We start from the raw sequence: 15,000 nt of genomic DNA, 5'->3' as shown, positions 1-15,000 counted from the left end.
ATATCTTATCTGATTTAAATCGATAGATATTCGAAGGGCGAGTTTTCTGGGGAAGTTTTATTAAACGGAGTGTTTGTTATTTGACACCCGAATCTTGAGTGTATCTTGTCATCAGAATATTCGACACCCTGGTGACATCATGTGACCCTTCGTCTCGAAACGGTTTTATGTCGGGATGAATGAGACACCGAAAACTGACTTTAGGATTCACTTGATAGTTAATACCAATTTTTGAGCTGTTGCATTGTAAGAAATTGTCTTCATTCTCTAACATAATCCAAACAAACCCCAAGTTTCTTGTTTTTTTTCAATAAATTATATTTTTTGCACCCGAGTCATCCCGACATTATACCGTTTAGAGACGGTGGGTCACATATACACATGAGTTTCGGGTGTCGAATAACACTCCAATGGTATTATTTTATGGATTTATTAATTGCTAGTTCACAGTAGATACCTATTTTCTTATAATCTTAGTAAATTACTTATGTAGTAAATTTAAAAACTTCCGAAAGATTAAAGAAAGGAGACGCTTGAGAATAGACTACTACAAACACTATATCTTTCGATGCAAACCCTTCGTCAGGATAACAACTGGCAAAGGAGCTTTGATGACCGAGTAAAAAAAAAAAATAAACGAGCTTTATATAGAGCAATATCCACTAAATGTGCTCAAAGCGCTTTACAAGGGGTCCCTGGCCAACAGCAACACTTAACATGTAGGACGGGACATGCCGCCTGTTAGGCGATGTTACAATTTTTCGGACAAAGACAACGCTGTTAACGGCCAGGTACTCATTTTACACCGGAGTACGGTGAGAGAATGTGGGTAAAGAGCCTTTTCCAAGGACTCAACTATGCGCCGAGCGCGAGGCTCGAACCCAGGACCTTCCGATCCGAAAGCGAGTGTCATACCACTAGACCACATAGCCGCACAAGTAATATAATTTAGTGAGAATCGCAGTGTTTGTTCATTTTGTTGGATGGGATATTAGGAATGCAACAAAAGAGTCGTTATTCATGTGAGAGGAAATGGTCCCTAGGTTATGACAGGAATGTTATCGACGAATCAGTGAATAGTTATGTTAATAATAATAATAATAATAATAATAATAATAATAATAATAATAATAATAATAATAATTTAAAATAATAATAATAATAATAATATAATAATAATAATAATAATAATAATAAAATAATAATAATAATAATAATAATGATAATAATAATAATGATAATGGTAATAATAATAATAATAATAATAATAATAATAATAATAATAATAATAATAATAATAATTAATAATAATAATAATAATAATAATAATGATAATGGTAATAATAATAATAATATTAATAATAATGATAATTAATAATAATAATAATAATATATAATAATATGATAATAATAATAATAATAATAATAATATAATAATAATAATAATAATAATAATGTAATAATGATAGTAATAATAATAATATATAATAATAATAATAATAATAATATAATAATATTAATAATAATAATAATAATAATAATAATAATAATAATAATAATAATAATAATAATAATAATAATAATAATATAATAATAATAATAATAATAATAATAATAATTAATAAATAATAATAATAATAATAATAATAATAATAATAATAATAATAATAATAATAATAATAATAATCACGGTCTTTTGCTGTGGATGCTAATTTCGTAAAGACCGTGAACAGTGGAAGGAAATGACATGGATGATTAGAGAGGCAGCCGAGGCGTCCCGATCGGATGATTAGGAAGCGAAAGGCCTGAAGTCAGTCAATTCGTAATAATAATAATAACAATAATAATAATAATGATAAAAATAATACTTTATTGCATCCTGAAAACGAAATATTTTTTTGTTATTTTTTTTGTACATGTGTTATAATTAACACAGTAAAATAAATAGATAATGGAAATATGATGTATAGGAAGCAGTTTAACGGCCAGAATTGTGCTTTATATAATGCATATATATAATTGTATAATGGTTAAACCGTCACTGTAAACTAAAAATCGAAAATATTGCAAAACAAATAAATTAGTAAATTCATATTTACAGTAATTGGAAGTAAAAAAAAAAAGGGAAAATAATTATATAAAATGATTATTGCTTGATATTATAAAGCCTTAAACAGACGGCAGAAAAGATTTTCGGTGTCTTTCTGTTTTAGTTGAAAAACAGAAAGGTCGACCACACCTTCCTAACATAATAACTGATGGTCTTAGTGCGGCTATGTGGTCTAGTGGTATGACACTCGCTTTCGGATCGGAAGGTCCTGGGTTCGAGCCTCGCTCGGCGCATAGTTGAGTCATTGGAGAAGGCTCTTTACTCACATTCTCTCACCGTACTCAGGTGTAAAATGAGTACCTGGCCGTTAACAGCGTTGTCTCTGTCCCAAAAATTTGTAATATCGCCTGACAGGCGTCATGTCTCGTCCTACATGTTGTGTGTTGCTGTTGGCCAGGGACCCCTTGTAAAGCGCTTTGAGCACGTTTAGTGGATATTGCGCTATATAAATGCTCAAGTATTTTTTAGTGGATGAGGCTGGTCATATTTTAATATTTTAGTTATTCTACTCATAAAAAAATTCTCGTGTAAAAGATCTAATTTGTCAACATAATTCATATCACATTTGATGGATTTTTAATATTTGAATCAAGATCGGTATTTGAATGACGAGTTTTCTGGCCAAATTTTTAAATACGCGTCTTTTCAGAGTATTGCAGTTAACCGGTTACTATTGAATTCCGCGGCTATGAGATCTAGTGGTATGACACTCGCTTTCGGATCGGAAGGTCCTGGGTTCGAGTCTCGCTCGGCGCATAGTTGAGTCCTTGAAAAAGGCTCTTTACTCACATTCTCTCACCGTACCCAGGTGTAAAAAGAGTACCTGGTCGTTTACAGCGTTGTATCTGTTCGAAAAAAAATTGTAATATCGCCTAACAGGCGCTATGTCTCGTCCTAAATATTAAATGTTGCTGTTGGCCAGGGACCCCTTGTAAAGCACTTTGAGCACATTTAGTGGATATTGCGTTATATAAAAGCTCCATTAAAAAAAGATTGCTCAACTAGTAGTTTGTATCACAGATAACGTAGAAACTGTTTCCTTATTTTTGTATCAATAACGGATGCATTCTATGGAATCAAAATGTTTGAAAGTTGATATCATATAACGATCCTAAAAATATTTAGCAAGGTAAAAGACAATTTCATCTTTTTAAATAACACAACACTACATTTTCACCCCTCCGGTTACTGGTTAATGTCGCCATCGCTTGATTTTTTAATAAGATAATTAGAACCTATTTTAACGTCATTCATCATCATCATCATTGCCTTTTTCACCTTGGGTCAGGATATTCGCCATAGACAAACAGTTTCCATCCTTCTCTATCTTGAGCTAACTCTTTTGTTATCTCGTTCCATGTCTTATCACTTCACTGTATGTCAATCAGCTTCTTTAATTCTCCCCATGTTCCTCGAAGCCTTTCCCTTAATCTTCTGCCCTGAGGGTTCCAGTCCAATACTTTCTTTGTTATAGTGGAGTTATTCTTGGGTGTGTCCAATCCACCTCCATCGTCTTCGTCCTATTTCCTCTCCCACTGGTTTCTGCTGTGTTCTTTTCCATACTTCTTCATTTTAAATTCTATCCATCCATTTTATTTTGAGTAGCTTACGCCTTCACCTGTTTACGAAAATCGGTACCTTCCTTATAGATAGTACGCACTTGGTTTAGAAGCTCACAACATTGCCATCCGGAAATATAACGGACCAACACACTAAACTGTGTGTAACCATGAATGTTTATAGTCTGGATAATACAGTTAAGTGAGAATTACCCATAAACGCGGATGGCAAAATACAAACAAAAAAAAAAAACAAAAAAACATTCCCCAATAACAAAGACCTGAGTGACGTCATCTTCATTCTATCTATACATGCCGGTGATGCACTCCAACTTTCACATCCATACAGTAGGACAGACTTCGGGTTTTACCTTTGAGTTGAAAAGTCTTAAAGTCATTGCTCTAAAAATATAATGAATGTGTCGCGATCTTTGTAAGTCGTTATGATCGTTGTGCAACTAAAAGCTCATCTCGGTTTTAGTAGAGTGAAACAGACAACAACATTCCTTGTTGCACTTTTGATAGGACAATAGCCTGTTTTTTTATTTATTTTTTTTTTTTTTAACCTCAGGAATGGGAGACACCCAATGTTTGTCGTCACTTTGCCAGTTTAGATTTATCTCCATCTTTTAAATACAATATGTATATATGTGTAATATCGCCTAACAGGCGGCATGTCCCGTCCTCCATGTTAAATGTTGCTGTTGACCAGGGACCCCTTGTAAAGCGCTTTGAGCACATTTAGTGGATATTGCGCTATATAAAGCTCAATTTTTAAAAGTATCCATTAAATGTGCTCAAAGCGTTTTACAAGGGGTCACAAGACACAGTAATTCTTAACATGTAGGACGTGACACATGGACGCCTGTTAGGCGAGACTACAATTTTTTCCCCGACAGAAACAACATTTTTAACGGCCATTGTACACCAGAGTACTGGGAAAGAATGAGCTTAACTCTCTCCTTACCAGCCATTTTCAGGATATTCCCCAAAACTTCACACCCAACCAACACAAAATTATTTTTTATAACTCAAACCAAAGCAGTAAAGTTCTTGCGATATCTACATTATTTCTTTAGCACAACATGCTTACAACACACTGTTCATTATCTTTACATTTTATGATGTACAAAAGAAATTTGAATAAGAAAATTGTTGTTTGTATCGTAATGAATGTGACGATTTTCCTATAGTTGGTAAAGAAAGGGTTAAAGAGCATTTTCCAAGGACTCAACTATGCGCCGTTCAGAGCGGGACTCGAACCCAGGACATTATAATCCGAAGGCGAGTGTCATAGCACAAGACCAACATAGCCGCACAAACACGCATGGATCTGGAATTTATCTCGATTTATGTCGCGTCAGAATGGTAGTAGTAATTGCTTGTTACCTTTTGGCTGTGATTCTTGTCTTCGAAAACACTTTCCGCCACTATGTCCCACATAGATTTGAAATTGAAAAAATAATGGCTTTTGAAACTCTTAATTTATATCAAATATTAGAATTTTTATTGTTTTTCAAAGGCAAATTTTATATTTGTTTCTCCTTTTTTTTTTTTTTTTTTTGGCTTATTTCTTTTTTTTTTTTTTGCTGATGAAGGGTTTGTAACTCGAATCGTTCGGGTATTGTATTTTTTCACACTCACACTCCTCACTTTACCATTTTAAAACACCCTTATCATCTCCGGCTTCATGCATTCATCTTATGTTTTTGGTGTACTAGACACCGGTTTCGAGTAATTTGTGTAAAGTGCCGTCCCCTAGGCACGCCGCTGGGGGCCAGGCCAGTTTTCCAGTTATGTCACCAACGCTGTTACTGATCATAGTCTATGTGGTCTTGTTGTATGACACTCGCTTTCGGATCGGAAGGTCCTGGGTTCGAGCCTCGCGCTCGGCGCATAGTTGAGTCCTTAGAAAAGGCTCTTTACTCACATTCTCTCACCGTACTCAGGTGTAAAATGAGTACCTGGCCGTTAACAGCGTTGTCTTTGTCCGAAAATTGTAATCTCGCCTAACAGGCGTCATGTCCCGTCCTAAATGTTAAATGTTGTTGTTGACCAGGGAGCCCTTGTAAACCGCTTTGAGCAAATTTAGTGGATATTGCGCTATATAAAAGCTTGATTTTTAAAAATAATTGCTTGATTTAGTGATAAGACAAGACGCCTGTTACAGAACCACCGACACAACTATCTTGATATATTCTGGAACTCTCTCGAAAAATACGTCCTGACTTCTATCCCACATTATAAATACCAAATATGAACTAAAAGCAGCTCTTACAGTAGGATTCAATAGTCTGATGTCACGTCACCCAGCAACGGCGGCCATCGTGGTTCTAAACAAAGAAGATCGGTACTTTTTATTCTTCATGTTGGCTAGAACTTTTCATGTCTTGTGATTAGAATATGTAAAAGTCAAAACATGATCAGATTTATAATGTTCTAATTCCCTCTGGATACGCTTTTATGCTCATCGGAGAAATATTTCATAAGGGCGTCCGCCATTGTTCCGGTAGTTTAGAGCCAGTCACTAAGTTACCATGCGTCATTACGGGGGAAATGACGTCATGACTGTTGAAGCGTATTTTCAGTTTACATTTCTTTTCTTTTCAGATATACACGGAAGGAAGTCGATCTTAAACCAGCAAGTCAATCTTGCAGTTACTAAGTTCCCATGCGTCATTACGGGGGAAATGACGTCATGACTGTTGACGCGTATTTTCAGTTTACATTTCTTTTCTTTTCAGATATACACAGAAGGAAGTCGATCTTGAACCAGCAAGTCAATCTTGCAGAGACAGTTCTTTACTATACGTGGGAACAAAAACAAAAAAGGAAGATATTTCTCCCCTTACAGCTTCAGAGAATTTTCTTTATCACCGGATACAAAGACAAAATTGAACCTGTAGTGCATTGACCAAACTTTACTATTCGTAGTATTTGTTTCACTTAGTTCTCAAGTTTTTCACAGGGTTTTGATCCACAAGCTGAACATAATTTGTGGTCTTTAAAAGACATCGTAAGACTCTGAGATTCATGGACTTCACGAAAACCGAGTTTTGTTGGAAAAAAAAAACAACTTGTTTTTGAGGTTTCGTTTGTAGACGAAAGACATTAAATTTTTTCTGTGTCCTTTATAAAGGGCTTACAAGAAAGCCAGATTAAAAAATAATTGAAAATAAGATCTAAGAGTAAACTACATCGTTGTACATCTCAGTTTACCATTGTGATGTTTTAACAGAATCGTGGTTTGAGTTTAATGCTAAAGCAAATTCTACATTGGTCTGTGTTTTATGGATTTTAGACTACGCGTTATTTCTTTCATTTCGCATCAGTAACAGATACACACATTACAACTTGCTATTTGAGGGAAGGATGAATATAATTATTTGTTGACACTTTCACCTCGAATTTCATTATAACACTGAAATCTGCTCAGATAAGGAGTAAATTAAACCAATTCATTGACTCATCCTGAGCTAGAATTGAAATCGCATTTTAAATTACTTTTATTATACCTTTGTACGCACACAAATTACAAAATGTCGGATCCCAGGCGCCCATGCAAAGCTTTTGAACATGCCCACGATGACGCTTCAGGGGCGGATTATTTGAAATCAAAGGTTCACAACGCCTTCGACGTTCTTCCTATTCAGAACGTTAAGGCAATAGACGAAGGCTCCACGGGTGCAGTTATTCTCATACAATTTAAACCAGCTACGCAAGTGTCAGGACCTGTGATTGCTGCTGGTAAAGTTTTCGAATTTGCAGGGAAAAACAACAATCCGGACCCATCGTGGTTTTTTCAAGAAGTCGGAATTCTCCAGTCACTTGCTCACCAGAACATTATCAAATGCTTGGCTCCCATTGTTTCTCCAGCTTGTGGAATTCTCCTCATGGAATTTATCCCAGGCGGACCCCTTGTCAACTACATCAAATCTTTGACGGACGAAGACATTCGTCGATACTTTGTTCAGATCGCATGCGCTCTGCGGTATATTCACTCTAGAAGGATCGTTCATCGGGACGTGAAACCAGAAAATATCATGATTCGTCAGAAAACTGCCATCGTTATCGACTTCGGATTATCCGCCCGTCTTCCTTACAGCACTTCTTCCATTGTTCGAGGAGTTGCCGGGACTCCGGTCTACATGGCGCCAGAGATCCGATCATTGGTAAATTGGGACATTGTGTATGACGCAATTAAAACAGACTCTTTCTCTCTTGGAGTTACTTTGTGGTGCATGATGCTCCAGAAGATTCCAGACATTGACACGAAATTTACGCCTTTTATATTCCCAAGAAAAATGGATTCAGATCTTACATTTTGCATGCGTCGTCTCCTGAGGAGCGTCCCTGAGCAGCGTTATGACGTCACTTCATTGCTTGCTGAGCTTGTTCAAAGAGGTTATTGTGCTCAAGAGATAGAACACCTCTAATCTAAATTGAAGACCACCCCACCCTTGAAATTCCTTCCCAGCTTACTGTTATCACCATGTTTTTTTTTTTCATTTTTATTTCGTTTTGCTTTTATTCAGTAGCATTTTTCCCCTATTATTTGTTTATATCAGTATCTTGTTTTACATGTTTTTGTTGAAAAAAAAATACGTTATGAGCAATATCTGCAAAAAAACCTTCTGAGCAAATAAGATATTCCTTGGTTGAAAACAGTCGCTCACAAGGTATCCTGTTGTGTTATACAAAAGCTCAATCTTTTTGTTTTTTAAAAGTTGGGGCGGCTTATTGTCAAATACCGGTAATCAGTAGGTCTGAGGTTCGACCCCCAGTCGAGGCCCATGGTGTATTCCTGGTAAAACCAAAATTGTTCCAGATTTTTTAAAAATCACACACACACACACACACACACACACACACACACACAAACACACACATAGAAGGCACAGAAGTAGAAGGTCTAAACGTGTATTTGTTTTGGGTAGTTTTATTTTTCTTTGTGAGAGAACTCGTGGAGAACCGACAGTATTTGCGAGAAAATAAAGGCTATTACGAGCAGGCACTCCTCTATGTGGCTATGTGGTCTTGTGGTATGAAACTCGCTTTCGGATCGGAAGGCCTTGGGTTCGAGCCTCGCGCTCGGCGCATAATTGAGTCCTTGGAAAAGGCTCTTTACTCACTTTCTCTCACCGTACTCGGGTGTAAAATGAGTAACTGTCCGTTAACTTCGTTGTCTTTGTCCGAAAAATTGTAATATCGCCTAACAGGCGGCATGTCCCGTCCCACATGTTAAATGTTGCTGTTGACCAGGGACCCCTTGTAAAGCGCTTTGAGCACATTTAGTGAATATTGCTCTATATAAAGCTCATTTTTTTTATTTTAAAATTAAAAAAAAATTTAATTATCATACTCCTGTATTGCGGAAATTAACATAGATCGAGACAATTCTTTTGAGCCATCAACGATCAACATCGGTCTCGAAATAAAGTCTGTAGGTACGCGTAAATAAATCTGGCATCAGGGCGGTCAGATGGCGATTCCCAACGTCAGATGACCGATCGGATAGCCCGGAATAGGCTCTTTAACAGCGTTGCATCTTATCGGAAGATTGTAATATCGCCTAACAGGCGTCATGTCTCATCATACATTTTAAGTGTTATTGATGACTAGCACGAATTGAGATTTATACAAACTTATTCTTTTTTTTTTAAAGTTGGGATTTCTTACTGTCAAATAACAATAATCCGTAGGTTCCCAATTCGATCCCCAGTCGAGGCCCAAAGCAGGTTAAACTGTGTCATTCCAGATTTAAAAAACACACACGCATACACACATATACACACATACACACACACATACACACACATACACACAATCAAACAAAAAACAACAACAACAAACAAACCAGAAACAAACAAAATATAACCCCCCCCAAAGAAAAAGAAAGAAGAAGAAGAAGGAAGAGAAGAGAGAAAGGAAGAAGAAGAAGAAGAAGAGAAGAAGAAGAAGAAGAAGAAGAAAAAGAAGAAGAGAAGAAGAAGAAGAGAAGAAGAAGAAGAAGAAGAAGAAGAAGAAGAAGAAGAGAAGAAGAAGAAAGAAGAAGAAGAAGAAGAAGAAGAAGAAGAAGAAGAAGAGAAGAAGAAGAAGAAGAAGAAGAAGAAAGAAGAAGAAGAAGAAGAAGAAGAAGAAGAAGAAGAAGAAGAAGAAGAAGAAGAAGAAGAAGAAGAAGAAGAAGAAGAAAGAAGAAGAGAAGAGAAGAAGAAGAAGAAGAAGAAGAAGAAGAAGAAGAAGAAGAAGAAGAAGAAGAAGAAGAAGAAGAAGAAGAAGAAGAAGAAGAAGAAGAAGAGAAGAAGAAGAAGAAGAAGAAGAAGAAGAAGAAGAAGAAGAAGAAGAGAAGAAGAAGAAGAAGAAGAAGAAGAAGAAGAAGAAGAAGAGAAGAAGAAGAAGAAGAAGAAGAAAGAAGAAGAAGAAGAGAAGAAGAAGAAGAAGAAGAAGAAGAAGAAGAAGAAGAGAGAAGAAGAAGAAGAAGAAGAAGAAGAAGAAGAAGAAGAAGAAGAAGAAGAAGAAAGAAGAAGAAGGAAAGAAGAAGAAGAGATAAAAGAAGATAAGAAAGAATGAAGAGAAGAAGAGATAGAAGAGAAGAAGAAGAAGAAGCAAGAAGACAACACACAACAAAACAACAAAACAGAACAACAAAAAATTTATTAAAAATCAGCCTGATTAGGGGTTAAATCACCCTTGTTCTGATTGCAAAGTTGGCGCTCCCGCATAGTAAAGTCGTGGGAGTAATCGTATTCAACGCATGAGAGAGAGAGAGAGAGAGAGAGAGAGAGAGAGAGAGAGAGAGAGAAAGAGAGAAAAAAAAGCGAGAGAGAGAGAGATAGAGAGAGAGAGAAGGAAAAATAAAATGAGAGTAGTAGTAGTCGTAGTAGTAGTAGTAGTAGTAGTAGTAGTAGCAGTAGTAGTAGTAGTAGTAGTAGTAGTAGTAGTAGTAGTAGTAGTAGTAGTAGTAGTAGTAGTAAGGGAGTAGTGTCGTATAGTTGTCTGCACCCCCATGTACTTGTCCTTCATCCAGTCCATAAAAAGTCTCCTCTGCCTGGTGTACCGTGAGATATCCCCTAGATGGAGGTATCGGGGCAGTCCAGTATCACCGTGAATATATATATATATATATATATATATATATATATATATATATATATATAATAATAAATAAAATATAAATGGGATCACTCACTTATATGTGGCCAAAACATATGTTTCTGTGGCTTTCATCCACGTCGTCAGTTTGCATATTGTCAGCAGAATAATTTTATTTCCTTTGAGATCGATGTTGACATGTTTGTATCCTTACTTCCGTTGTGTTGTTGGTTTAGTGGTGATTAGTGTTGATGTGTAGTGACGTTGTTGTAGTGTGCTCTCATTGTTTATATATATATATGTGTGTGTGTGTGTGTGTGTGTGCGTGTGTTGTGTGTGGTGTATACAATGTGTGTGTATTTTCAGTAAAGATTCTTAGTGTGTCCGTGATATTTTTCTGTGATACAACCGTACAATACTGTCTGCAAATTTATGACAAAACAGTTTATTTTTCATTTAGGCCAGAAATGGTTTACTTCAAAATCAATGTCCATCTATTAAGATGACCACTTGTCTCCCCCCACCCAATCCGTCCCCCGTCCCCGGGGACAGGTGGGTACTTATTCTATTCCCCTGTATCTGTTTTCCAATCGCTTTCTGTCTTTGTCTTGGACTCAGATAACTGTTTTGTCCTGACCCTGGTCGGAGTCCTTGGCTCAGAGGGAAATGGCTAAATGTATAATTATACTTTTGGGACATTATATTTTTTCCTTGTAAATCATCTCTCTGTTATGTACTGTTATTTTTTTTTTTATTTAAACATAATTTGTAAACATTGGAGTGTATTTCTCTTAGTGAGATCTTGTGCTGGTGTATGGGTGAACCATTTAGGTGATCTCAAAGTACACTGATAGTGTGCTCTTGGAATCTACATATATTTCCTATAATTTGTACCATTCCCATTAGTCTTACGTTTTCCTCGTCCTTTTATTTGTACAACTAGAATGTTTTTACTATCCAATTTTCATCCTTTTTACTGGCGCTGATATGACCTACTACATGTGTTGCAAGCGCTGTAAAACCATTAAAAACAAACAGAACCTATCTCTCACTCAATCTTGGAAGTACAGACGGTTAGCCAATGCACGCAATGATAGGGTGAATCCCTTGTATGTTCAACCAATGTCCACAGAATGTCCACCAATTGTCACTCTCAACCGATGAAAGGAATGGAAAACACGAAAAACGGTTGGGTGGAGTTCCCGACCTCCCATAGTGGCGGAGGGAAGTACTTACTATCCCCCCTATATATGTTTTCCAATCTGCTTTCTGTCTTTGTCTTGGAATGAAATTCCTTGGTTTTGCCCTGACCGTAGTGCTTTGCTGGGTAGGAAACAGTCAAATGCATAGTTATTGTTTTGGGAGATGATATTTTTTTCCTTGTAAATCGTCTCTCTGTTATGTATTGTTATATTTGTTATTTTAAATGTATAATATTATAATCATTTGAGTGTATTCCTGTTAGGAGGATCTTGTGCTGGTGTCTAGGTTGATCTCAAACTAAGTACCTTGATATTGTGCTCTTGAAAACTACATCTGTTCCCTATTTGAACCATTCCCCTATTCCTTTCTTTTTCCTCAAGTCCTTTTAATTGTAAATCTAGTAATATTTTCACTGTCGAATTTTCTTCCTTTTTACTGGCGATGATATGACCTAAATGTGTTACATGCGCCGTAAAACCCTTAAAAACAAACAACAAACAACATGAATAACGGGATTCAACATTTACATAATTTTAAAGCAGTTTTTAATGTTCCATCATTATTTATGACTTTCTGTATATTTTTACGATTGTTCTATTATGTGGTTACCCGTTTGTTTTTTAAAAGGCTTGTTTTGAATATGATATCTTTAAAAAGAATAGGCGAGAGTGAGCCGTTCCCCTCATGGTGAATTAGAAACTTCCAGAATGGGCCGGTTGATGTCACTTGTTGTATCTTCTATCGCTGTATAATCTTGTTGTTTTGTTTGTTTGTTTGTTTGTTTTTTCCTAATTGTTATCTGTCCTTGTGGAAAAAGACTAGATTTTACTTTGGCCTTGGCTCCTCCTCCTCCTCCTCCTCCTCCTCCTCCTCCTCCTCCTCCTCCTCCTCCTTCTCTTCTCCCTTTTCCTCATCCTCCTCCGATTAAAAAAAATAAATATTATCAATACCCACATTGTGAGTGATTTTCATTTTCTATATCTATATTAATTATGGCCATGTGGTCTTATGGTATAACACTCGTCTTCGGATTGGAAGATCCTGGCTCGAGTCCCACTCTGAACGGCGGATAGTTGAGTTCTTGGAAAAGGCTCTTTACTCACATTCTCTCACCAAACTCAAGTGTAAAACGAGTACCTGACCTTTAGCAGCGTTGTCTCTGTCGGGAAAAAATGTAATACATATTGCCTAACAGGCGTCATCTCTCTTTCTACATGTTAAGTGTTGCTGTTAACTTGGGACACTTTGTATAGTGGTTTGAGCACGTTTTGTGGTTATTGGGCTATATAAATGCTCAAGCTTAATTTTATTTGTTTGTTTGTTTTAAAATTGTTCTTGTGCGGCTATGTGGTGTAGACGTATGACACTCGGTTTCGGATCGGAAGGTCCTGGGTTCAAGCATCGCGCTCGGCGCATAGTTGAGATCCCTGGAAAAGGCTCTTTACTCACATTCTCTCACCGTACTCAGGTGTAAAATGAGTACCTGACCGTTAACAGCGTTGTCTTTGTCCGAAAAAATTGTAATTTCGCCTAACAGGCGTCATGTCCCGTCCTTGATGTTAAATGTTGCTGTTGACCAGGGACCCCTTGTAAAGCGCTTTGAGCACAATTTTTTCCTGTGATAGGTGGAATTCGTCTGTGGCGGCGGGGGGGGGGGGGGGGGGGGGGGGGGGGGGGGGGGGGGCAGTGTGATGTTGGCCGCCCCTTGCACTTGTAGATTCTTCGTCCTCGATGGGATCTACCGACCTCCCATGGTATCTACCGACCTCCCATTGTATCTACCGACCTCCCATGGTATCTACCGACCTCCCATGGTGTTTACCGACCTCCCATGGGATCTACCGACCTCCTATGGTGGTGAACGAAGAGATCACTTGCTGTATCTTCTATCCCTCGTGTATGAGTTCTCTTTCCCTGTTGCCTTCCGAATTTATTGTGGATTGAGATTCCTCGAGGTATTTTTTAAATTATATCCTGGTCTTGATGGAGATCCAGCTAATAAAGCCATGAATACTTTAAAAAAATGCATAAATTCCCTTTATTCATCCCATAGGGGAAATTTGTCTCTTGGGAAGACTGGAATAACCCATGCAGTGCAGCGCCGCACATTGGGCGAGGTGACTTTCTCAAGGCCACACAGCGCGGCGGCGGGTGATCGAACTCGGTACCTTCCGGGTACGAAGCAAAGACCGTACCGCTGAGCAACGCTGTCACCTATCTGTTTACCCTATCTGGACACAAGATATATAAAGACAGACCTCCCACGCCAATTTACAATGTCCTGAATAGAGACGTAAAAATCCTCCAAAATAACGAAGAATCAGAATCAAAGGAAGATCTTATGAAATTAGAATCCACAGCAAATTGCGTGAACTGTGTGAAAGGAAATGCCAGATGATTAATGAGGCAGCCGAGGCGTCTTGATCGGATGAGTAGGAAGCGAAAGGCCTTAAGTCAGTAAGTCAGTCATATTTATAAAGGGCAATTTCATTATCTATTTCTACTCAATGCTCTTTGCAATGTTCCAGTGTTAATGTTGGGTCTACTTCTCATTTCTGTTGAAAATGTCTTCCGATTGTATCAAGTATTTATCTGGTACTTTAACTAGATATAAACCTTCTGACTTTTCTATCATATTCCTTTTTACCGGGGCTGAAATAACATAAAAGTGTCGCAAGCATCGTAAAATGAATAAGATTAAGACTAGATATTATATATCTAATAAGGATTCATGTCTTAACATGGATGTGGCCTTTATTTGATGAATGCGCCTTATATATAAATCTTAATTTTCATCCACCCAAAATGTCATGGTATGGAATTAATTTGTTCTTGTTTCTGCTGATGATGATAATGATGGTGTAGATGATGATGATGATGATGATGATGATGATGATGATGATAATAATGACGACGACGACAACGACGAAGATAATAGTAAAACTTATAATTGTAATCGTAACAGTAGATCTTTATTTTCCATAATCTTGGAAAGATGCATGAAGTTGGGCGTGCATTAACATTACATTGTAACAA

The 15,000-nt window shown here is 37.0% G+C and overlaps 1 protein-coding gene across 1 annotated transcript in view; it reads left to right on the top strand.

The window, feature by feature from the left end:
- Positions 1-8,556, top strand: part of LOC144956966 (uncharacterized) — a 10,990-nt gene extending 2,434 nt beyond the window's left edge. The window contains exon 2 of the mRNA XM_078887834.1: positions 6,414-8,556. Coding sequence (XP_078743960.1) covers positions 7,209-8,105 — 897 coding nt within the window. The 5' untranslated portion in view covers positions 6,414-7,208 and the 3' untranslated portion in view covers positions 8,106-8,556. The remainder of the gene's footprint in view (positions 1-6,413) is intronic.
- Positions 8,557-15,000: the final 6,444 nt, after the last annotated feature.

This window comes from Berghia stephanieae, chromosome 11 (assembly GCF_034508935.2).
Source record: "Berghia stephanieae isolate SIO BIC M18660-M18661 chromosome 11, UCSD_Bste_1.3, whole genome shotgun sequence".
In the NCBI taxonomy this organism is placed as follows: Eukaryota; Metazoa; Mollusca; class Gastropoda; order Nudibranchia; family Aeolidiidae; genus Berghia; species Berghia stephanieae.
Note: the sequence above shows the minus strand (reverse complement) of the source record. Positions and strands in the feature narration are given on the sequence as shown.